The sequence below is a fragment of the Stegodyphus dumicola genome, chromosome 2 (genome assembly GCF_044657685.1).
Source record: "Stegodyphus dumicola isolate Sdum_Otavi_A_Nest chromosome 2, ASM4465768v1".
In the NCBI taxonomy this organism is placed as follows: domain Eukaryota; kingdom Metazoa; phylum Arthropoda; class Arachnida; order Araneae; family Eresidae; genus Stegodyphus; species Stegodyphus dumicola.
Genome location: NC_140769.1, coordinates 18,845,027 through 18,870,754, shown reverse-complemented (window position 1 = coordinate 18,870,754; position 25,728 = coordinate 18,845,027). Strand labels below are relative to the sequence as shown.

General features: G+C 31.0%; 1 protein-coding gene and 1 long non-coding RNA gene across 2 annotated transcripts; one reads left to right on the top strand and one right to left on the bottom strand.

The window, feature by feature from the left end:
• Positions 1–428: 428 nt before the first annotated feature.
• On the bottom strand, positions 429–1,646 carry LOC118184913 (F-box/LRR-repeat protein 6-like). Its single transcript, XM_035354648.2, has one exon. The coding sequence runs from the start codon at positions 1,644–1,646 to the stop codon at positions 429–431; it is 1,218 nt and encodes a 405-aa protein (XP_035210539.1).
• Positions 1,647–2,339: 693 nt separating this feature from the next.
• LOC118184912 (uncharacterized) lies at positions 2,340–24,401 on the top strand. The gene is made up of 3 exons (XR_004757505.2): positions 2,340–2,519; positions 16,893–23,551; positions 23,820–24,401. It is a non-coding gene; the product is annotated as an uncharacterized LOC118184912 (long non-coding RNA).
• The last annotated feature ends 1,327 nt before the right edge of the window (positions 24,402–25,728 follow it).

Here is a 25,728-nt window from a genome sequence, read left to right as displayed (position 1 = left end):
TGGGACAGTATGGTTCCTTTTCTATTTCTTGTGACAAAAACTCTACATAATTAAGTCACACTTCATATAACAAACATTTTTCACAATTTTTAAATGCACACAATGATTAACTAATTTTCAATATATAGAATATATGGAAAGAGATATACAAGCAATTCTTGATGTTTCAAATAAAATTTTCTCATAATTGATACTACATGAAATTTTCAAAATAATGTAGAAAAATGTCTGTGTACTATATTTTTAAGGATAAAATCTTAGCATACAATATGGCATTGGCAGGATTTTGAAAATTGTCACCAATACCAAAATGACGCTTACATTGCTTATCATAATGTCACCAAATCCCATCTGTACTGTATACTAGAATTATACTTTTTAAGATTAGCCTTTGATGATTTTTCTATCTTTAATTTTGGGAGTAATTTTCAGCAATCAGCACATTCTTCAGATATTTTTTTTAGTAGATACTGCAATTCTGATTTTCCAATAAATGCTTGTTTCATTCCCCTTTGAAGCTTGCGGCAAGAATCCAAACGTAACATTTGTAAGTCATCACACAATTCAATAAGTTTCTTAACAGTAAATGCAGTTATTTGAGTGCCACTTAAATTTATTCCACGTACAGATGATTTGCTTCCAGGTGGAAGAAGACCTAATACTGCTTCATTAATAAACTCCCCTTTCATACCAGAAACATCTATAAACTTCAAACTCTGATGCCATTTGGTAAATAATTCATACACATGTTGTGAAGCACATATATTTGATTTAGTTAAAATAAAATTTTCTAAAAGGTTAGCAGGTAATTGGATTAAGGATCTCACACTTAAATTTGAACTGCCTTGAAGTTCCAAATACTGTAATTTTGTGGAGTTAAACAAAATTTTTTTAAGTTGCTCATCTCCAAAATACTCCATTTCGATTATAAAGGAAAATACTTCTAATTCTGGAAAACCAGGGAAAGAAATACTATTTTTAGCTTGTATTTTTACTCTAGGACCCATCCGTAAAAGTTTCAGAGAAGAACACTGAGCTTGAAAATCAAACAAAGGAAAAAGAATTCGATTACAATCAATATTCAAAAGAGACAGCTGCTGCAAATTGGGACAACAAGCAGCAATATTCTTTAAACACTTTTCTGCATTTACTAGATGAACGTTTGAAAGATTAATTCCAGTTAAAGCTGATCCACGAATATGTAAAAATTCTTGAATTATTTCAAAATTAATATGTACCTGAAATTTGCCTGAAAAGTCAATTTCAGACAATTTAAAGCAATGATTCATAAGAGACTGAAAAACATTTTTTTGCGATTTCTTAATTTTATTCACATTTATATACTTTAATTTTGGGAGTCCACTGAAAATCTCATCAAATTCTATTACAGAATGTTGATCATTAATATGACTGAACTTCAGTATTTCAGTGTGTTGTAGATAGCCTTTTAAAGATAGTTCCTTTAGCTCCAAAAAGTTCAAATGACCATCAAAAGTATACCACAGATAACTATCCATGCAGGCCTCTTCCCATTCTAAACAAACAGGGGCCACTGTTCTTAGGAGTCTTTTCTGATTTTCTGTTATCAGGTAACTGCGGAAAACATGCACAAGAATCTCTCTTGGCAGATCCTTCCAGGAACCCATTTTTTATTTTCTAGTGCGAGGCTTTCATGTTGTACACAGTTCCATAAAGTATGAAAATGTGGATGGTAGCTGCAGTCGCAATAATGTTTTTTGCAATCAGATCTAAAGAAAACTTCTCAAGTATGCTTCAATAAAATCGTTTAAACTTTTACTTTAAGAAAGTAACATCATGCAGTTTCTGATTACCTTACGCTATGCTTTATTCATAACGTATAGAAAGTTGAATTATACATGAAAATAGCTTACATGAAATCGATTAATAATTAAATCGAAATTATACATGAAAATCGATTACTTCTGCGAAGCTACCTCACTTTCAAAGACTGTCAAAGAACAATACATATTCTTTGTCTCTTCTCCCGTCCACTTCGTAGAAACAAGAACCATATGTACTCATGTGCTTTTTTGTTAAAGTCTTCTTGCCAGTTGGTGTGAGATTAGAAAATCAGATGTACATGGATTTTTCTTTTGTTACGCCTAAACGCTATTCTATATATTTTTGTATTTAAACATAGTTTCTTAAATTATTGCATTTTTCTCAATTAAGTTAATTGAATCTTTTTTTTTTTTTCACTCTTCTAAATTCCGTACGTACTTATTTCTCATATGTAATTCTTACATTCGGGCAAAACGAATTGATGTCGAGATGCACCAACTCGCTAATATCTATTTCCTCCCTTTCGTAAGGTAACTTCCGGTGTATGCGTAAATTGCGAATTGCTGAAAGGCTAAATTATGTTTTAATTCTTTCTGTTTTAATATAAAAAGAAGATAATCCTTTTAATTATAACAATAAATTTGTTTCTAATGGCTGACATTATGAAAGCAAGTTATTTATAATCGGGATTAGTAACGAAATTCATTGCCCTAAATGTTTGTAAAAGGATTATTTCTGGTTTCATTAAGCATTGTTTTCCTTGCTTTATCATTTGTATTACTAGTTGTTTTTTTTTCCTGCTGCTTAGTAAAGCAGGATTAATTTATTAATGTTAACAGCTGTGTTTTTCGTTTTTTTTTTTCCCAAAAGTGTTCTCATACTAGTTACAGAAACGTTAGGTATTTTTCCGTCATGCACCTGCCAAGCATATTGGCGGGGTTTTTAATTGTAAACAATTTCTAGTTATAAGAATAGTGTATAGAAGGCAGCATATTTATTTCATACCAAGCATGTATATAATTTTTATGGGGAAAGGGCAGAATCACTCACTGCTTGGCACATTTTTTAGAATTGCACAAACTCGGTATGCATATACACATCGACCTATTTTCACTTAAATAAGCTGAAATGAATGGGCACACAAGATGGGAGACAAATTTACAAATATCTGTAAATAAATAGAAAGCATTTCCTTTACTTTTGTATTTCTTTATGGTTGGGACAAATGTGCTTGGTGCATAGTTGGTTGCACTTTCGCAGGTGCGTAACAGAAAAGTACCCTCTTTATCTTATGGTGTGGTTAAAAAATTATTTCTTGATATATAATAGTAATGAGTGAATCTTTATTTGAAAGTAACATGTCTGTTTCACATTGAAATAATTTTAGTCACTGACTTGTATATAAGCTAGTATTTCATAATATTTTTGTACTGGCAAATTTTACAGTTGGTATCATTTTTTTAAAGAATAAGAAGTACTTTTTAGGAGTATAAAACCAAAGTGTATAGTATACTGCCAGAATTTTGGTCAACAAATACTGAAATTTAAATTTCTGAAAATGTAGTGTTTTAGAGACTAGGAATCTGACAAAGGCTCAAAAATAGTTCTGGAAAAAAAAAAAAAAAAAAAAAAAACTCGGAAGTTATTTATGAAGATTGTAGACTTTTAGACACATGAAGAAAAGTACCAACATTCCTCGTCTTCCCCTCTAAATAAAAATAACATTTATTGTTTAATATTCTGGGGCCTTATGTACAGATGATATGTACTTGCTGGTTCATTGGGAATACATTCTATATTTATTAACTCATATCACCCGAATGCTAAAATAATGAGTGATTGTACATTATAAAGACATTTTACAAATCTTGGTCTGTAGCTTGAACAGTTCAAAATAGAATAAATAAGTTTATTCAGGGAATGTGCTCAAACTGCTGCTCAAAAAAAGAAAGAAAAGACCAATTAAATTTTTGAGGATATTCATTATGAGCAGTAGATGGATTACTGATAATGCTGACAGAGCTTGCATTTTCAGCCAGAGCATACCAGCTTTATAATTCCTATTGGGAAAAAAAAAAAAAAAAGGTTCATTACTTCAATACTTTTGCATAATCAGTGATGAAGATACTGATAGTTTTATTATTCAATATGAAAATGAAAATTTTCAGAATCTGTGTAATCATTAGAACTTTGGCATTCTTTTTACTTTATGGGATAGAAAAGGATAAAATAGGACAATAACTTAAAAGAGCTACACCTGGAGGAAAAAAAAAAAAAATCCTTGAAATCTGAATATTTCCATTGCAATCAATGGTTTGTAAAAGAATTAATTATTAAAATTTTAAAATTATATAAAACAAAATCCTGAATAAGATTAAAACCAGTTCCAATTTTAAATGTTATTTGTTTCTGCATTGCTTTTGGTGTTTCATGCAGAATGTAATCTATTGATGAAAAATCTGAGTAAAGGGAACAACAACCATAATGATATGTACAGCTCCATAAAAAGAAAGACTATTTTGTAAAATTCAAATTGAGCACACAAAAAACTGTTATGTACAGAAATTTCCAATTAAGAATATGTGCAACTAATTGACTAATCCAGTTGATGCTTGCATATTGATTCATTTGTAGTTGCGGTTCACAAGATTGTATGAACGTGAACACTTAAAACTAGAAGTAAATGACCTAAATGATTGTTAGAAAAGGAATGAACCTTTGAAGCAAAACTTGCTTTATAAACTTTAAAGTCTTTCAGTGTGAATGGTAGTTTTTTAACGGAAGAATTTAATTTCGACTCTTTGTCTGTCAAATCTTGTTACCCATATTGATTAATTTTGTTTTTAAAGTGAAGGGGGGGATTAACTTAAAATGTCAAAAAGAAAATTGCTTTATTGTTATTCATTTGTCTCGCTTACTGATTATGTCATCATTGTGTAACTGCTGGTATGTGAAATAAAACAGCTAGTACACTTGCCATTATAATGTGTTATGATGAATGACATCTTCTTAAGTGAGAAGTATATTTTTAAAATGTTAAAATATTATATACATAAAAATATCAAACTATTAAGAAATGTGTATTACCTGTATAACTAATTTTAACAAAGTGTTATATGCAGATAGAGAGAGAAAGATTTGCAGTTAGAGTATACTTTAAGGTACACCTTGTATTATGGCGAAGTTGTTGTTTCATTTATCGCCAAGTTGTTTCAGTTATAGTAGCCTGAGTAATTGAATGTTGTGGAAACCCTATTGGATGTAATCAGGTGCAAGATTCTGGGAAATTTTGAATCATGGGATGTTTTGTAAATGCTTTTGAAGTATGTGTTGGTTTTATTGTTTAGACGGTAGAATGGCTGAATGTAATAAGATTAATTTGAAGTTTCTGTACAATTTAGAATGAAAGGGAAAAAGAGCATTAATTGACTGGTGTGTAAATGAAGGTTTACTTAGTAGCCATTATAAGTGTCCTGTATGTAGGAAGGATCTAGTTGAACGTAAAAACCGTTTAGATGGGTTTGAATGGATTTGTAGGAAGAAAGGTTCAGATGTGGCGACGCCGATATACGGATTCGAGTTCAGATAATTTTAGGAAGTTTTTGCATGCTGTTAAGGAATTTTGTGTGCCACAGACTAAAGACGAAGGAACTTCTAAATAGGGTAAGTGGATATTTGCTTTTTGTAGTATTTAAATGTATAATATGTTTTTCCTTTTTTATGTTACTTTATTGTTTGGTTTAGAATGTAGTTTATTGAGATTATGTATTTTTTGTTTGCCTGTATTCTAGAATTGGGTGCTCCTTTGACTTTTCGAATATATTGATTCAAAATATATCGATTTGTACATGGACAAAGTGAAGGGTTTGTGCAATTCTTGGAAATTTTTTAAGCGACAATAGGTCGACGTGTACATGGATAAAGTCAAGGGAGTGCACAATAACTTTTTTTTTTTTTTTTTGCAATTCGGGGATTTTTTTAAAATTGAAAATATGTCGATGTGTGCATGGGTACAGAGTTTGTGCAATTCTTTGTCTTGTTATTTTATCTTTGTGTAGCGGCGATTTTACACAAACTCAATATCCATCTACCGCCAAAAATCATTAAATTTCGCCAAGAGGTACCCTAAAATATACTTTTACCAGATTTGCATTGTATAACTTTTAAATTGTTTTCTGGATGCAATTGATAGCATATCTAAGAATTACAGTTAGAAATTTTGCAATCCAACAGCAATGAAGTGTTAGGAACCTGAGGCTCACGGTTATAAAGTAATAATTATTATAAAAAATATTGTGTAAAAACTTCAGATGAAATAACTTTTTAAATGATTAATGCAACATAAATATATTAAAGCTAAATAAAATGTAGCGTGAATTGCTGTTTGGCAGTATCCTCAATTTATCATGTATATGATTTATGGCAGTTGAAAACAAGAAATATATTGAAGTTTCCTTTGAAGTGTTTAAATAATAAAAAAAATTGTGGATTAAGGTATATTTAAGGGTGCCCCTTGGATTATCGCAAAGTTGTTTCATTTATCGCCAAGTTGTTGTTTTATTTATGGTTACTGAGTAATTGAATGTTATGGAAACCCTATTATGAGGTGATTGGTTGCATGATTGCGGTGAATTTGATTGATGGGAAAATATATGTTGGATGTCAGTTAGGAAGTACATTGCGTATTGTGCATCGTAAAATGGCTGCTGGTGGTAAAGTGGGTGTTTGGTGGTATAGAATGAGAGAGTGGAAGTTTTTTTTTTTTTTTTTTTTTTTAAGCCATTGAGGCCAGAATAAAAGAAATTTTGTTGGATGTAATTCAATGGAATTATAAGTGTTCTGTTTGTACAAAGGAAAAGTGTATGATCAAACTTGAAATATCGTTCAGATGGCTTTGATTGGGTTTGTCGCAAGAAAGGTTCAAATGCTCCCCAAGTGTTCCATTATTATTCTGTAAAGTGTTCCATTAGAAAGTTTTTGGATGCTGTTAAAGAATTTTGTGTGCCACAGACTGAAGACATGGAAATTTCTAAATAGGATAAGTGGATATTTCCTTTGTGTAGTGCTTAGATGGTATGAGATGAATTTCCTTTTTATGTTATTTCATTGTGTGATTTAAAATGTAGTTTATTGAGATTATATATTTTGTGTTTGGCTCTAGTGTATAATGGGCTTCTCCTTTGACCTTTTAAGTGAAAATTGTTCGATCTGTTTAAGTGAAAATAGGTCGATGTGTACATGGTATGATGTTATTTTGGCTTTGTGTAGCAGCAGTTTTTGGCCTAAAAATTGTCACTACAGAAAGCCAAAATAACAAGAATTTCACAATTTTGTTGTCCATGTACTGCCAAAAATGCTGGTTTCAAATGCAAAGCAATTAATTTTGTGAAGGAAAATGTAAATCGTGCTGCAGCAAAGATGTTTGGTGTTGGTGAAAGATGGAACGGATAATGATTATTTATTTATAGATTAAAATAATGATGATGAAGATGGAGCAAAATTCTAGATGCCTGAATATATGATGGAAGATGAATCCGACACACTTTTCATGTTTTCTGACAATGAAAATGTTAAATTTCTTAAATGTTTAATTTCTTAATATGTCATTTCTTTTAAATAAGCAACATTTTGGTACATGTAAAAATCTAATTTTTTCCTTATTTTTAAGCTGTCATTTTTATACCCATCGTATAACACTCATTCGTAAATTTAGGTCCTATTTTTGTATTAAAAGTGCATGTTATATGCTGGAATATACAATAAATATATATCTATTAAATTAGAAAATATTTAATATAGGTATAGTAAAAATATTTCAAACTTAATGAAACATATATGTAACTTAAAATTAGGTACTCTTTGATCGTATGGCCATCTTTACTGTAATGTCGCCAATCATTTGTGACTAATTTTACATCAGCCTCAGGTGTGAAAAATGTAATCATTTTAAAAAATTGCAGTGAACTGTAAATTACATAAAACAGCAATAAATTAATGAAACTGAAAACACATGAAATATTCACAGTAAAGCAGTGAAAATTACATAAAACAGCAACAAATTATTTAAATTAAAATTGCAAAAACCATCCATAATAAAACACTTACCTTCCCCGCTGCTTATCTCTCATGTATAATTGACCAGTGTTAACTTAGAAAAACATCAGAGAATTGCACATATTCAGAAAAAGCTATTATCACAATCGCATAATAGTTGATAAAGTATCTTCTGACTGCAAGATTTCTGCAATAATGTAACATCGGAGGTAAATAATAGCTAGCCAAATGTGCCTTTTTAAAGGCATTTTATTACTTGAACAATAATAAAAGTAAATCCCGACAATATTTACATTTTTGCAATTGGTGGATACTGTGAAACTGTTTTAATTGAATTAATTTTTTGTTGTTTTATGTAATTTTTAATGTTTCATTATGGATGTTTCTAATATGTATATGATGCTTTCTTTTTCATTAGCAGGCAATCTCTGCAGTAGCATCATAATTTGTTGTAAGGAAAAAAAACAACTGCACACACTAATTATAACAAGCAGCAGTTACAATAATGACATTTAATTTCAAAAGGCAAATTGGCACTACAGTACAAAGTCCGTAATCTGGAGTTGTTGGGACTTCTCCGATTCCGGATTAGGGTTTTTTCTGGATTATAGATCATCAATTTAAATCTGCTAAGATGGCATGTAGAAATTATACAATTAAAAATATGAAACCGTAATTTACGAAATAAAGAGCAATTATGATCTAAAGGGTATCAAAATTTAAAAAAAAAAGCTTAATATTTATTTGTTTACCTAATTAAACATTTCTTTCAATGTAAGTTGTTTAAGTTGCTTCGTTTTTTGTTCTAATACTTTCTCTTTAATTCTATAAACAGTCATAATTTCTTGTTCAGTTACAAAGTTCCACTGTTCAAGTCCTGTAATTGCTGTGTCGGGAATACTGACTAACTTAACAAGTGAAATTTTTTGGTTTTCAATAACCTCTCTGTCACCTTTCTATTGGAAGCGCGCATGGGTAAACGCTTTACGCACAGGCGTAGCGGACACGAGCATTAAACGCGCATGCGTAAGTTTGTGGCTTTGAGGTCCGGATTATAGGTCATTCCGGATAATGGACATCCGGATTACGGACTTTGTACTGTATTCTGTTATGAGGACCGAATTCAGAAACGTATGTATCAGAACTGTATGCACGTGTGTATGTCATACGTTCATATTCACACACATACATTCATGCTCACATATGCGTACATGCATACATACGTTTTTAAATACGGTTCTGATAACAGAAAAATACTGGCAAATCCCATGCCGGCATAGTTCGCACTTGTGTGTAGCCAGATAAATAAATTTTCATAAAATTCTGCGCAGCCTACTTTGGCGATACAGCACATTGCCCAGTAGTTGTTCTCAGGGTTAGGTGGATGATCGGAGTATCAAAATAAAAAAAGACTAACTAGAATTTACAATAGTCTGTTGACTTTTCTTCTTAATTTGGTTATTTTCCCTTTCCATTTTGAAAATAGTTACTCCCTATAATTAATTACTCTAAACTGCATCATTAAACTTATATAAAAATCTCATGACATAGATTTTATATTTGCAATCATAAACTCAAAATTAGCCAGTGGGAAAAAACTGTAACTATTTATTTATTACAAATGCCCAGAAGATTGGCTATGATGCCATTTGATCTCTAGCCTTCCAATATTTCTGAACTTTACAGTTTAAAAATACAGGTGCAGAGCATGAGTCAAGATGAGTAGCATCAAAACTTTGATGTTGTCCACACAGAGGACATAAAGGAGAAATTCAAAGCCGGAGCCAATACAAGTATGCGGGCAAACAGTCATGGTGTGTTGTAAGGCGGAAAAGCAGCTGCACTTCTAAGAAAATCTGGGATCAACTGTGTATCCTCAATTATTGAGGCCCATGGCTTATCGGCAGAGTCACACAGTGCTCTCTGCTTTACTCTGGAGGCATATCTTCTTTCTATCAGGCATTTAACTGAATGAAATGAAAGGCTTTTCAAAGGTCTCTGGAAGATCTTTGCATGCTTTTTGACCAAAATGTCGGCAGCCTCGTTCCCAAGAATCCCACAGTGAACTGGGATCCACTGGAAAGAAACAGCAATTGACGCTGAGAGCTCTCTGCACTCCAGAATGTGGGTATTGTCTATTTGCAAGAGATTGAAGAGCAGACAAGGAGTCTGACAGAATACTTGCTCTGCAGAATGACGAAGGGCTATTATGTATAGTCTGCCCTTCGTCATTCTGCAAAGTGTAACAGTAATGTTTTCACTTTTTATTTTGGCACTACACATTGCTTCTCTTGTTTTGCTGCCTTCCAAGTTTACTGTCTGGTACTGGACTTTTTTTCCTTCTTCCAGTATTAAAAATGTAAAAATTTATTAAAGAAGAAGCATGCTTAGCATCAGCTAATTTGTATTTTTATAAAAAAAAATGCTAAAAGCTTTTTTTAAAATCGGGAACTCTTTGTTCTGGTACTCTCAAGTTTCACATAATGGAGTATTTTTCACTGTTTCTGTACTGTGTTCTTGCTATATCTTTGTATCCCTTTTGTCTCATTTGAGTAGCATGTCAAGATATATTTCCTATGAGGATATGGTTCATATGCATGTCCTATCTCTGTGCTCAAAATTTGTACATGAATTAGCAAGAAGACTATTTCATCTTTGCATAATTGGTACTTAATTCCAAAACACAGTGAAGTTTAATTTTTAACATGTTGGATATTTTTTTATCCAAACATTTTTGTGAAATACAGTACAAAGTCTGAAATCCAGAATTGTTGGGACTTTGGTGATTCCGGATTTTGGATCATCAGTTTAAAGCTATTAAAATTACATGTAGACATGGCAGCACTGGGTCTTCACTTATTATTTAGGTCAGATAGAAAAAATGCTAACCACTTCACAACAACCACCCAAGAGCCTATAGTGTAAGCATGGCCAACATCACTGCAGTTTTGGTGAAGTACTCTCATTGGCTACTGTATGATTCCCTAGCCAGCAGATGTTTGAAAGTGACGTGCAGGATTCTTAGCCAGATGGCAGGAAAATCGCATATTCTATATTCCCAGATTTTTTAATAGATCTGGGGATATATATATATATATATATATATATATATATATTGCTGGTCAGATATTGGATGGCTAAATTTCAGACTTTGTACTATATTATTTCCAAGCATAGTTTATGTATGCTTCCATTAGTTCAAGAGAAAGCAATATTCTTTGCAAGATGGAGTATTGATGTGGCTGATTAACTACTGTTTGAACTGATCAAAACATTATACCTATAGAAGCGATATTAATGGAAGACAGTCACTTAATTTATGCTCAGATTTAGTGCATTCTAAATATTGAATCAACAGCCATTAAAAGTATCGTTCACGAAAAACTTAGTGTTAGAAGATTTCACAGTTGTTGGATTCCTGATTACCTGACAGTCCAACAAAATCTGTCTTAGGTAGATGCTTGGGTAAAAGAAGCTTCATATATTTGATGGAAGATGCTCAGAAGTAATTTTTAGAAGTAATTCAGTTTATTAACAGAGGCTCAGAAGCTCTGTTAATAGCTTCTGAGCTCAGAGTTAGAGCTCAGAAGTAATTCAGTTTATTAACAGAGGATAAATCTTTGTCCTATCTATATAAGACATAAACAAAATATCTCTATGCCTGTAGGTTTTTTCCCTACAAAATCAAGAGAGGTTGAAGTATTGGAAAAACAATTATGTATACCCTTAAATGTTCTCTTGAATTCATTGAAGCATCTATAAACTGTGCTTATGAATTCACAAAAGCTTCATATTAGCATCTAAAACCCTGTTCTTCAACATTCTTCGAAGTGTGCACATTCTTCTGTGTACTTAACAGTTGAGCATATCGAAAGCATAATATTAGAAGATTACAATAACAGTGGCACACTTTAGCATTAATAGTACTTTCTTTTGGAAACCAGATAACTCATTTCTTTACAATGGATTCCTAGCCATTGTGTTAGTTTTGGAAATGATGTAACAGATGGCCTGGCCAAGGCAGGCTTTGACTTAACTCATTGTCATTCTGTTGTTGATTTTTCTATTGTTAAGAGATTTAGTAAGTCTAGTATTGATGCAAATTGGCAAAACTTCTTTGCCGATAAAGCTGGAGAGATGTCTTGGGTTTCTTAGTGACCATTCTTATTTCCATAATTTGCCTAGAGTTGTGTGCATGATAGATAAATTTTTATCACAGAATTGGTTATGATTATTTGCAGAAACATCTCCATCATGAGTTTGGCAGATTCACCAATTTGCTCATTATGTGGTCTGACTGACATGACTAGCAACCATCTCTATATTTGTCCTGATTTAAATGGCACTGCAGAGAGTAATTCTGCAGAACTTGTAAATTTTCAGTTATGTCAGTACTTTAGAGGGGGGAAAAGTGTTTCCTACATTAGATCTAGCATCTGGCTATTGGCATATAAAATGAAATGAAAAAGATAGAATTTGCAAAAAAATTTGATTTTTGTGAATTCGACAGATTACCTTTTGGTGGAAAAATTCCCCAGGCTATTTTTCAAAGAGCTCTTAGACAAATTAAAAAAAATATCAAATTCAGTTTGCTCTAAATTATTTTGAAAACATCATAGTATTTTCTTGGAATTTTGAAGAACATTTAAAGCATCTTAAAGTGACATATATGAAAAAGAAAATTAAAATATTCAAAATAGCACTTTGCTCAAAAAAAAAAAAAAAAAAAAAAAAAAAAAAAAAAAAAAAAAATTCCCTAAGATATGAAGTTCAAGCTAAAAAATATCAACTCAGCAATGCAAATATTGAAGTTATTAAAAAATCACAACCCCCTGAAAGAATTACAAAGATTTCTAGGAAGTATTAATGTGTATCATAAATTTATTCCTAATTAAGGCAAGAATTAGAGACCCTCTTACAAGTTTAATTAAAAAAGATACTCCATATAAATAGACAACTAAATGTCAAACAGCCTTTGAAAATTTAAAAGATGCTTTAATTTTTAGACCCATTTAAACTCTATTTAATCCAACATATCTCTGCCATGTATTTGTAGACCTATCTAAAGAAGATGTTGGTGCAGTTTTAAAACAAGAGTAACAAATGGTAATTTACAACCTATAACTTTCCATTCTAAAAAATTAAGATAAAAATTATGCAGTTATTGTGTTGCAATATACAGCCTTTGTAGAGGCTATAGGTAATCTTTATTGCTGTATGCCTTGAAATGATTTTATTGTATATATTGATCATGCTGCTTTAATTTGGCTTATGAATATAAAACGTCCTACAAGTAGATTATTTTGATGGTCTTTAAAATTAGCTGTGTATGATTTTGATATAAAATACCTGGTAAGTCAAAATGGATGCTCCAATTTCATAGGTGCACTACACAAAATGTAATAAATGCATTCATTAAAAATGTATATACATGCAGTGGTAATATACGCGAGTTTTGAATGTACTTTTCACAAATGTTTGATATGCATTTCTTTTGTTATACGGCATACATCAAGTCTGAAAAGTAATTCTTGCCAAACATTGTGCAGCATGTCTGTATTGATGCTAGGGATAGCAGTTGTGATATGGGTTTTCAAATCGGTCATTGTCATTAGAGCTGTAGACACATACATGCGAACTTTTACCAACCCCCATGGGGAAAAAAATCGCTTGGAGTGACAAACGGGGATCATGATGGCCAAGGTAAGACTACAGTAGATATGCTACCAATCCACCGTTGTGGTAGCATTTAATTGAGGTGGCTCCGCATTTCAGTCATAAAATGGGGTGGTGCACCATCTTGCTGCAGAATAAAGCTAGGCATATCATCGTGTAGCTGTGGCAGAAACCATAATTTGAGTATATCAAGGTACATTCCTCCCATCATGGTAATTTCAGAAAAAAAGAATGGACCATAGATAGTTTCATAGGATATTACACAAAATACATTAACCTTAGGGGAATCATGTTGGTGTTGCACTGGATGTTTGGTATCCCAAATTCTCACGTTATGCTTATTTTCTAATCCCAAAATTTGAAAAGTTGTTTCATCACTGAATACTAAACTATACTGTTTCGAAAACTCTTCATTCTCCATGCGCATCAGAAGTGTGTCACAGAAAGATAATCGACATGGCAGTTGTTCAGGTTTCAGGTGTTGCACCAACTGCAAATGATACAGTTTCATTTGCCTCCCAAGAACTCTGCACACAATTTTGTGGGCTACTCCTGGTTTTCATCCAGTTTCGTATTGTCAATTCTTGACAGCTTCTAACATAGCTGGCTTCAATATGATCAACTATATCTTCTCCTGCTGAAGGACGACCTACCGAATTTCCTTCACAAATGCAGCCTTTATCTTGAAATTTTGCATACCACTGATGGATTTCCTTATGATCTGGCACTGTCAGTTCTTTATTTGTTCAGAACTGATGCTGAACAATGACAATAGACTTGCTAACATGAAACTCAAGCACACAAAATGCTTTTTCCTGTTGCGTAACCATTTTACATAGGCTTTGTTTTTCTGCCAGTTTCGTTACCTTAGAAAGGCTGATGACGATTGGACTTCCAGCGCCATCTGTTGGCAACTATTCAAAACTTGCTTTTATTATCTTTACATGTATATACATTTTTAATTAATACATTTATTACATTTTGCATAGTACACTTATCAAATTGGGGCATTCATTTTGACATACCCTGTATAAGAAAGTTTCTACTAATACTGAAGTTTATATGTTAAGTAGGAATCCTATTTCTCAACATTTGTGTATACTACATTTTGTTACCTTTTATGTTTATTAATATTGAAAATCCATTTTACATTGGTTTACAATAAAAAATGTGGATTGTCTTATAAAAATGAATAATTAACTTTCATAGAATTTCATGAATATGTAAAACATAATTTAGGTTTTTATATTACCAACATCAGTTTTTTCAAAAGATCTTTAAGACAAGGACTGTAAAATATACATTATGATATTCAAGTGAAGATTAGAACTCCATATTGAGGACAATTTTTTATAGTATTTGTAGAAAACATTTGAAGAACTTTAAAAACTTTTATTTTTAGAGAAAATGAAGTTACTAACTTTTAAAATTGGACTGTACATTTATTTGTAGAGAAAATAAAGTTACAAAATTTAAAATTGGATTGGCAATAGAAAAGCATTTAGTTCAGATGTTATATAATATTTTTTTTTGTAATATTTCCAAATTCAAGTTTTATGTGTCGCTTTGTATGTTAAGATCTGAGAAAGTTCATGAACTTTCTCAGATCTTAACATACAAAGCGTATCTTATCTCAGATCTTAACATACCTTGAAGAAAATTTTTTTTTTTTTTTTTTTTTTTTTGTTATTGAAAAAGTACGTATTGTATAAACTTTGTCTTCACTTGCTAATGCTCTAATCCTTTTTTCTAAAAATGCTTTTCTATTTATTGCCAAGCCTTTTCTGTTTGAAAGGTGGTATATAACAGATATAATAATATTAAAGTGAACTGTAATTTAGCAATAGCCCTTTTTATTCCTCATTTTAATTAGGCTATGTCCCCTTCCTGTCTTAAAACTTTGAATCTAAACACATCATCCAAAAGTTAAAAATTCTAATTCATTTTGCTTTGTGGTTAGCTCTTGTCCAAACTCTTTGCTGAAATGCACATATTTTTCCCTGCCTTCCTCTCACTGTGCAAACATGTTCGTTTTCTCTGCTTCATCCGTTATATAGCGATGTGATTTCTTATATCAAATTGAAGGGTGCTTATTGCACCTTAAATGATATTTGAATATATTTATGCTTATCAAGAATATTCAGGAATAAGTTAGTGTCTTGTTTTGGTCACATTTGTGTCTGTTATGTCATCTTATGTGTCTATGCTATCTCCTAATCCTGAAGTCATCTATAGAAATTATTATATATATATATATGTGTGTGTGTCTCTCTCTCTATATATATACAGTTTCTGGATTAGGGTTTTTTCCGGATTATAGATCATCAATTTAAATCTGGTAAGATAGCATGCAGAAATTCAGAAATTATACAATTAAAAATATGAAACTGTAATTTATTAAATAAAGAGCAATTATGATCTAAAGGGTATCAAAATTTACAAAAAAAAAAGCTTAATATTTATCTGTTTACTTTATTAAACATTTCTTTCAATGTAAACTTACATAATTTTTTGTGCTAATACTTTCTCATTAATTCTTTCTTCTATAACCAAACATAATTTCTTATTCAATTAAAACGGTCCACTGTTCAAATCCTGTAATTGCTGTGTCGAGCATACCGACTAACTTGTCATTTGAAATTTTTTCGTTTTCAATTTCGTTTCGTTCTGTCACTTTCTTCGCTATCGGAAGCACGCATGTGTAAATGCTTTACTGGGTTTATGTGCATGCGTAGCAGACATGCACATTAAACGTGCATGCGTAAACGCATTACGCACACGCGTAAGTTTGTGGCTTTGAGGTCTGGATTACAGATCATTCTGGATATTGGACGTCCAGATTACGGACTTTGTACTGTATATTATAATTTTTGAATGTGTTTAATTTATAGGGATTCAGGCAGTAAGTTTTGAAAGCTTCTCTTGGAAATGCTAATTCCTCAATAATGTATGACTAATGGGAGGTAATTTTTCTTTGGCTAATACTATTATATAATTGGCTGATGGCAATTTTCTTTAGTTTTCTTTAATTACTTTGAGTATGATAATTTTTATTTCATCATTTGTCCGTGTTTACTGTGAGAAGCTGAGAAGTAAGTTTTCAGTGGCATATTTTGAATTAAGTAATATGAAAAACTGTGGAATAAATTGTGTCTAAATTATTTACAAAATTTAAGTGTTATTTAGTTTTTTATAACATAAAACATACACCTGTATATTTTTAAATGTATATATAGAATGAAAGCTACAAGTTGGATTAAATGCAGTAGAGATCTTTTTCACTCTAAATAAATAATGAGTACATACACTAAAGTAAGTAGTTGTGCATTAAATAAAATGTTAATTTGTTTCTTATATAGGTACTTGAGAGTTAGCCTGTATCTGCTGGTACATCTTCAAAAATGACACTCATGACTCTGATTCTTGCAAGCAGTGGCAACCCAAAAGTTCTCCGTATTCTACAAAATTGGAGATTTATATGAGGGAAACGTTTTCAGCCTGACTCAAAGATGGCACTCCAATGAGCAAAAATTTATGTTTCCTGTGTGGGTGCACGTATCATTAATTCGTTTGACCAGTTTCAACTTGTTCTCTGAAGCAGTTTGTTTACACGAATTTTTGCAGTAAATGTCTTACGTGTTATTCATTAAAATGGATAAACTTGAATATCATGTAGTCATAAAATTCTTCGTTTTTGGATGAATGAAACCCCAACTTTCGAAATTGATAAATGTTTATGAGGACTCTGCTCCTTCCATGCCAACCATTAAAAAGTGGACAGATGAATTTAAACTTGCTAGCACATGCCTCGAAGATGACTTGTGTGAAGGATGGCCAAAAACTTTAACCACACCCTAAACCATTAGAAAAGTGCATATCATGTTGGATGATAGGCGAGTGATATAGCTGAATCTGAGGGGATATTGGAAGAAAGGGTGCGAAACATATTGCTCAAAGAATTAGGGATGCAAAATCTCTGCGCAAGATGGGTGTCGCATTTGCTGAATGCCGATCAAAAGCAAATGCACAAACGATTTTTGCAGCAATCTTTGGACTGATTCAACAGCGATCTGACTGATTTTGTGCAGCTATTTGTCACCATGGATAAGACATGGGTCCATCACATGCCAGAAACGAAACAGCAGTCCAAGCAATAGGTTGAGGCCGGTGGTTCAGCGCCAGAGAAAGCGAAGTCGATCCTATCTACTGGAAAAGTGATGGCCAGTGTGTTTTGGGATGCGAAAGGGATCCTGTTAATTGATTACCTTACAAAAAAAAAAAAAAAAAAAAAAAAAAAGAGGCAGAACAATTACAGGCGAACATTATTCCAATCTTCTTGACCAGCTGGATGCCAAAATTCGCAAGAAAAGGCCTGACCTGAAGAAGAAAAATAATTTTTCACCAGGACAAAGCACTTGCGCAGAAGGGAGTGCTGGTGATGGGAAACCTGTGGGATATGGGGTACGATTTGCATGGCCATCCTCCCTATTCTCCTGACTTAACACCCTCAGACTTCCATCTGTTCCCAAACTTGAAGAACTTTGTTTCTGGGAAGCACTTTACATCCAATGATATTTTCACAACGTTCCAGACTCTCACTTTGGAGAAGGAATACTTATGTTGGAGAAATGCTGGACTTTGTGTTGAAGTCAAGGGAGATTATATAGAAAAATAAAATCATTTCATTGTCAGTCCAAGAACTTTTCGCCTTACTCTCATATATTTCTTTTCTTTTTTTAATTAATGTCATCTCTCTCTCTTTTGGAGAGGTTTCTTTTTTTTTTTTTTTTTTTTTTAATTTCATTGTCATCTTCGATCCTGAGACTGGCATCCGACATGTATAAGAATCGACAAAATAGAGGAAGAAGTAGCAGTGTGGTACAGCCTATCCTCAGTTGTGTTCTTATTAATCCAAGTTCATCTCTAATTCATGAGCGGTAAAGTTGCTAAACACTGGTAGTTTGACCTGGCTTCAGTTCTAGATTAATGGGCTGGCTATATGGGCATTTTTGTAATTTTTGTAGCATCACACATGGGGAAAACTATGGAACTTTGTCCAGTTTCCCTTAAAAAGTCCTCCATGAAACCCATTTCCAACTCGTATTTGAACACTTTGCTTGTAGTTTTTAACATTGTATTCCGACAAAATTTTGTCTTTTAGGAATTGCTATTTCATAGAATGGTAATTTTTGCATTCTGGATTGTTAGACAAAACATTATGTACCTGAAAAATGTACATGTGTGTGTCAGTTGTTATTGCATGCATACCCAAAAATATGCTAAAAACATGGCAGTTCTAGCATGTTAAAAAACATGAGGTGCAGATAATGAGAAAGTACATTTATAATTAATGATAATCTACTCTGAATATGAAGTAAGGCAGTTTGTTTTGGTTGAGTTATTGTTTTAGATATTTTTTGTTCTATTTTATATATTAGTACATCCACTAAAACAAAAGAAATTTCTAGCATATTTTAAAATTAGATGATGTTGGAATACAGGAAAATTGTGTTCTATTTTTTATGTAGTCTAAATTATACATGATATGTAAGAAATATCAATTCCATATTTTTAAGGATCAGCTAATAAGCATATTTTGTGTGATTTCTATCCATCTTTATAGGTGCAAGCTTTTGGAGGGCAAAATCAGTCAGCAGCAGTAGTAATTCTTTTCGTTCTGAAAATTTGTGTCAAAGTAACTACAGTTTTGTGCCATCAGTTCCGGCAAAGAATTTATGTCCCAGAATGGAATACTTCAGATGTTTAAAATGTTCAAGTAAATTTAAAACAAAAAGGGGATTAAAAGTTCACATTTCAATGTTACACAGAGGAATTTTTGTTTTCCCATAAAATTTTTAAAAGGGTTTGCCCTTTAATTCAGTTACCAAGGCACTGCATTCAAGAATATATATTTTATTACATATTTATGCTTTGTTTTATATTTATACTGTATTTACCAGTGTATTTCTCCTCCTGGCATATCGCATATTCTCCCCCCCCCCCAAGTTTTTTTCATATCATTTAGAAACTTCTGATTTGTTGTATCAATATGATAGCTGCCAACTTTCCTCTGTAGATCACTGAATCTACCATTTTTAACTTTTATCCTTAACAAGTGAAAATATTTATTAGCAGTAAAATTATGTCATGCAAATATACTTTGCACAGTTCAGACTTCATTATTGAATTAATGAAACTTAAATTGGCAAATTTCATTCCATAAATTTACTAGGAAAAGGGGTAAATGATGCAGGTAAATACGGTATTTATGATAAACCAAATAATAAATTGATGAAAACTGCCTAATTCTTTGAATATAATAAATTGTTGTGTAATATAAAAAATGTCCAATATAAAAAGTGTAATTCTGATTTAGAAAGTATTTTGCAGAAATGCACTATTTTAAAATAGTTAATGCATTTTATTAATTATATGTAGTTTTATTTTGGAATGTGAATATAGTAATGTATTGTGTTGTTAACAAAAGATATGTTTATAGTCAATTATGATGGTATGGAGGTGAAGAGATATTTATTTTTTATTGAAAGATTAATCTTGCACACCTTAGTGACTGATACTGTCACGTAATGTTGTTGAAACTGCTCCAGTATGCAGCTTCAGAAGTATTTTGAGAAGCATTGGAGCATAATTTATGGATAAAAAATGGATACTTATTTGAAGGCAGAGTTTAATGTTTACAATGAAGTTTTGCTGTAATTTATTTTATTTTAGTAGGAGCTATTAAACAAATCATAAATCATCAGTTTTAATTAATTAATTTATTTTTTGCTTTATGAAAATTTATACAAAAACAATAATATATTCCAGACATGTCTTCTTGCTTTACTTTATGCTTGATTCTTTAGTCATAGTAAATATTTTTTTCGAAAGCTGCTTAAGTGTTGTGGTGGTATCATATTTGTATGCAGTATAATTTCATTCGTTTATTTGCTATTGCCTCTTGATGTCCTGATTTATTCGATGCTTGTATGTGTAAGTCATCTTATTCTTGTGGAGAAATAATTTTCTTATACAATGTTTTCAGATTATGCAATTTTTCGCAAATTTGCTACTTTGACAAACTTCCGCTACTAAAATTTATGTCTGTGCAATTTTGTTTACTTTTTGTTACATTCAAAATTTTAATATATCATAAAATCTCCATATGTAAGTATAATTTATCTATTGAAATTAATTTATGATAAGAAGTAGTAATTTATTTAGATTTAAATAAAAGTTGGCAAGTGACAATACTGTGATTGTCGCCCAAGAGCACGAGTTTTCAGTGCTAGTTGCTGGTGTATTTATGTGCTTGATTGACCACTTTGTTTAATATTTTGGTACTCTGCGAGTAAGGTTTCAATGTTCGATTATAGTTGTTATATTAATGTATGAATTATGAGCAAGGTGAAAAGAATTTAGCACCAGTTTTCGAAATGTGTATCCATGTTGAGAACTGGTTAGAAAGAATGAAAATTGAAGACAAAAGCATACTGAAAGCTGAGTAAATGGGCTAAGAGCATGTAAAAAAGATAAATCATCAACTGAAGAGAATTAGTAGAATGATGTTAACAATCCAAACATGAGAAACACCTAGCAATGGATATTAACAGACTTAAAAAAAAAAAAAAAAACTGAGAATTAATTAAAAGAAGTAATGAAAAATTAAAGTATGGTTTTAAGATTTTCATCAAAGCTGATATAAGAATAAAACAACCAAGAACTGAATTTCTGTCTGTAACTTATGACACTCGGAGATTGTGATGACATCATAGGTCGTGTGACCTCACAAACCTATAATGTCATAAAAAGTAACATGATCACTGATGTCACATGCTACTTTTCATAATACTTTGAATCTTCTCTTAGCTCAAAAATTGTTGCAACTTTGTTTAAATATAGATATACAAAATGTGTAATATTCTTAATTCGTAACCAACAAGCCATTGTATTATAAATGCCATAAAAAAGTAAAACTGTTACTAATTTTGTAGATAAGTATTTAATTGTAATGCCAGTGATTCCAGATATTAAGAGAAAATTCAGAATCATTGTTAAAGTATGTCTAGTCTTGTTTTTTTTAATTGTATCTTCTTTGTTTAAGTTAAAGGATATAATAATTTGTATAATTTCATCATGCACATTAGAGAAAATGATTATTTCAAATATTGTCATCTCCTGATTAAGTGTTCTTTGTCCACACATACAAAAAGGGGGTGGTGGTTTGTTTCACAGCATGATGGAAAAATTAGCAAGCCGTCAGAATAAACCAAAATTTCTATAGAAAATACAAAAAGTAGAAAAAAATTCCTGAAACAATGAGTCATTAAATCTTTCCAGATTTTTAATTTTAACAAATATTTAGAATTAAATGATTAGTATTTGGGTATTTACTGTAAAATGTATTAGTGACCAGGATATCTGAGAACATAAAGAAACATAAATATTGAATATCACCTCTCTAAGTCAATCACTTCCACATAGACCAAAACAATATGGAACAAAATTGGTATAACATGGAGTAAGGTGCAAAGATTCATAGAACATTATCATCCTGATAAAGCAATAGTAAGCTGTTATGTAAATATTTGCTGTGATGATGCCATGTCTTGGTCTAGGAACATTTTAAAATATAACAGAAACAAATCATAGCGGACAAATTTTGCGCTTCTGTGTTGCTTGAAAAGTACCAGCGTTCTAGACTGCGAAGCCGATAATGGGACACGCTCAGTTTCTGCCGATGCGAAACTTTACGGTTACCATTCCATTTTAGGTAAAAGTAAAATAATGAGACAGCTGGTAAAAGAATGAATTTTAATTTCAGACTACTTAAGCTCTGAAAGATGTTAGAACAACACTCAATTGGAAGAATTACAACTTATTGTATAAGAGCAGAAAAGAGCACAATAGTATTCCTTGGGATTTTTAATCAGAGAATAAGACAAGCAAAAATGATGCTCCTTGTCACTTTTGGGCGGAAAAACAGCAAAGACACTTGGCCCTCAAACGGTTAAGTAGAGGCAAACGATGTTAAGGGAAAAGTGTGTGTGTGTGTGGGGGGGGGAGAACCCTAGAGACATAGCAGCTACCTCATATTTTTATGGAATAGGATAAACAATAACACTTCAACCTTTGGCTTCACTGTGTTTTACTTACACCGTCAACTTTCTTTTGTAGAGATACATTAAAATTTCATTCGTTTTCCTAATTTTTGTTAAATACTGCATATATGGTAATATTGTATATGTGTTATATTTAATGAATTCCACAGGTCTTGCATTATGAACTTACTTTCAAATTACTTTGTTCTTAAGCAGTCATATGGTGTCCAGGAACAAATTCATTTTACATAATTTCTTATGGAAAAAATTGTTTCAATGAATTAAGTTTGTGAACCAAGGTTACACTGTGTAATGCTAATTTTGACTTAAACTAATATGTATGATAATTTTTGCTAGTATATATGGAAATGAAAGTTTTGAAATTTTTAAGTAAATGTTGTATAACATATTCATTTTATATGTTCTAAATGTTATGTATGGTAAACTCATATATGATTTTATTATGCAAAATTTACTTGAACCAAGATAATGAGGTGAATTTTTTTACAAACTAACTTGTTATATACTTAGCATTGCTTGATACAATAGATAATATAATTGTAAAAAACCTCATTTTGAATTTAGTTCTATATGTAAAGAATTACCTTAGAAAGTGGGACAAGCTTTTTTGTTGAAATTTGTATAAAATTTTAATGTGCAGTAAAATTTAAATCTGTAAAAAATGTTAATATTTGATTTCTCCTGCATTTTGAATATCTTATGAAATTCTAATAGAGAGAATATATTATATCCTTTTCACTGTAAAATATAGTAGAATATATCAAGTTATTTTATTGTATACAATTATAAACTGGTTGCAATTTCAGAAAAGAACATTAAAATACATTACAGAATATGTGAAAGAATAAATTACTTAAGTAGTGTTCTTTTATAAATCTTGAATTAGAATGTGCTAGGTATGTATATTATATAATAAATTTATTCTATATTTTAATATACCAAAAAACTGTATATATTTAATTATGTTATATTTTATTTAGTATATCAATCAGTAATATTACATCAAATTTGCACATTTTTAAATCCATTTATTTGTAGTCTTAATTTTTATAATATATGTTTATTTTATCATTGCTGTGTACAATTAGATAGTGAATATGAGATGATAAAATAAATTTGTAAATAATGCTTAGATTTAATTATATAAATTAATTTCTTTTGCAGATATGGAGGGATTCACTGATAGTCAAGCACCATTTTCATCTATGCTAATGGATAATTCTCAGAACAGAGGTGGTGCATTTGCCTGCACTTTTTGTCCTTACAGCACAAAATTTGCAACTACTTTAAAACGTCATATAAGTACTCACACTGGTGAGCGACCTTATGGTTGCATGATCTGTGGAAAAAGATTCATACAGAGAAATACTTTGCAACGCCATTTTAAATGCCATTCCATGTCTCATGATTATGAAGTTTTGTAGCTTAATTTTATACATAAATACCGATAAAAGAATTAATAATTTTTGTTACAAATTATGATATTTTTGTTATTTTATCAATTTGAGAGGTTGTGGTTGCAGAGAGCAAACAAGGTAATAAAATTATCACTATATTCCCTCTTTACAAATATAAATGGCAGCAGACTAATTCTGTTTTTCACTTTCAGAAAAAAAAGAATGTTGTTTTCATGTGTTAATATTTTTTTATTTATGTTAATTATAATTGAGATTGCTTTCAATTTCTGTTTTATTCACATGTAAACTTGCAAAGAAAAGATTGCTATTAAAGGTTTAATATATAGTTTTTCTTGATTTGCAGTTTTAATTTGGTACACACAGACACCATCCACCTGTGTAGTGACCTCAACAGAAGGTATTAATGTAACATTAAAACCTTCTGTAATATTAATACCTTCTTATTAATGAAACAATTCTCAAATATGCTTTCTGTTGCTATAATTTAAAATCAACAAACCATTTTTAGCATTTAAGGAATGTGATGCATTATTTAAAGTAATTTATAACCTTAATCAAACCTGTATGATAAAAACCATACTGAATTCATGATTAATAATGTGATTTTTTGATATACTCAGCATTTATTAATATAGCATCTCAGTTTGTTTTTCCTAAACATCATCTGTTTACATGCAGAATATTCTATGCTTTCAGTTGTTTGCTGGATGAAGTGAACATCTTGTGTCATAGATTCAAAAGCTGTGCAAACATTAGCAGCAAAATTTTGCATTTTACTAAAATAGCAATATATTCATTTGAAATATTAGCTAAAGCAGGTTTTTTTTTAACAGGATCGATAAAATTTTAGAGGGGACCAATGATAATCAAGGGGTTCATAGCTGAATATGCACCAGCAACTTATCTGCACAATCAAGATCCGATTGTTTTTTAAAAAAAAAATATTGATATAAAGCTATATCATGCAAAATCAAGTCTTATTCGAAGCACATGATTAAAGGTTTGGAATTTAAGTTATTTAAAATAATTTTTCAAAATAAAAGTTGCTACTGAACCAACATCATCGACTTTCCCTCTTATCTAGTGAAAGTAGAGAGAATTGTTGACTTGTAGTAGTCAAGTCAACAATTTACTACACCAAACAGAAAACTTTAATATTTTTAAACAAGATGAATTAAAGAATTGAGCAATTTTATGACAAATGTTTTTTAAAAAATGCATCAATACATCCAGCACAGCCATTACATTAATTAAAATCGAAAATTTGTGGAATTAGAATTTGTGATTATGTTTCTACTTCAAAAAATGAAAAATTAAAAAAAAATAATAATAAATAAATCTAATAAACTATATTTCCAAAACTTTTGTTTACATCCTGTCTTGATTGTTATCTTTAAATTACTTATGTGCAATTATTTGCATCATGATTTTGTTGTACACTGTATATTATAGAGAAAAATATAAGGAAGTCAATGAAGGGTACCATTCTTTTAAAAGGTGCTCAATGCAAGAAAAAGTTATGGAAGGAATCCCTAGTGTGTATACAGTGATCAAACATTAACATGCTGCAATGTCTTGGTTGGTACAGACATCATGATGATAAATCCAAGACGGGTCACCTTTCTTAGTCTAGAACAGATGAGAACATTAATAAA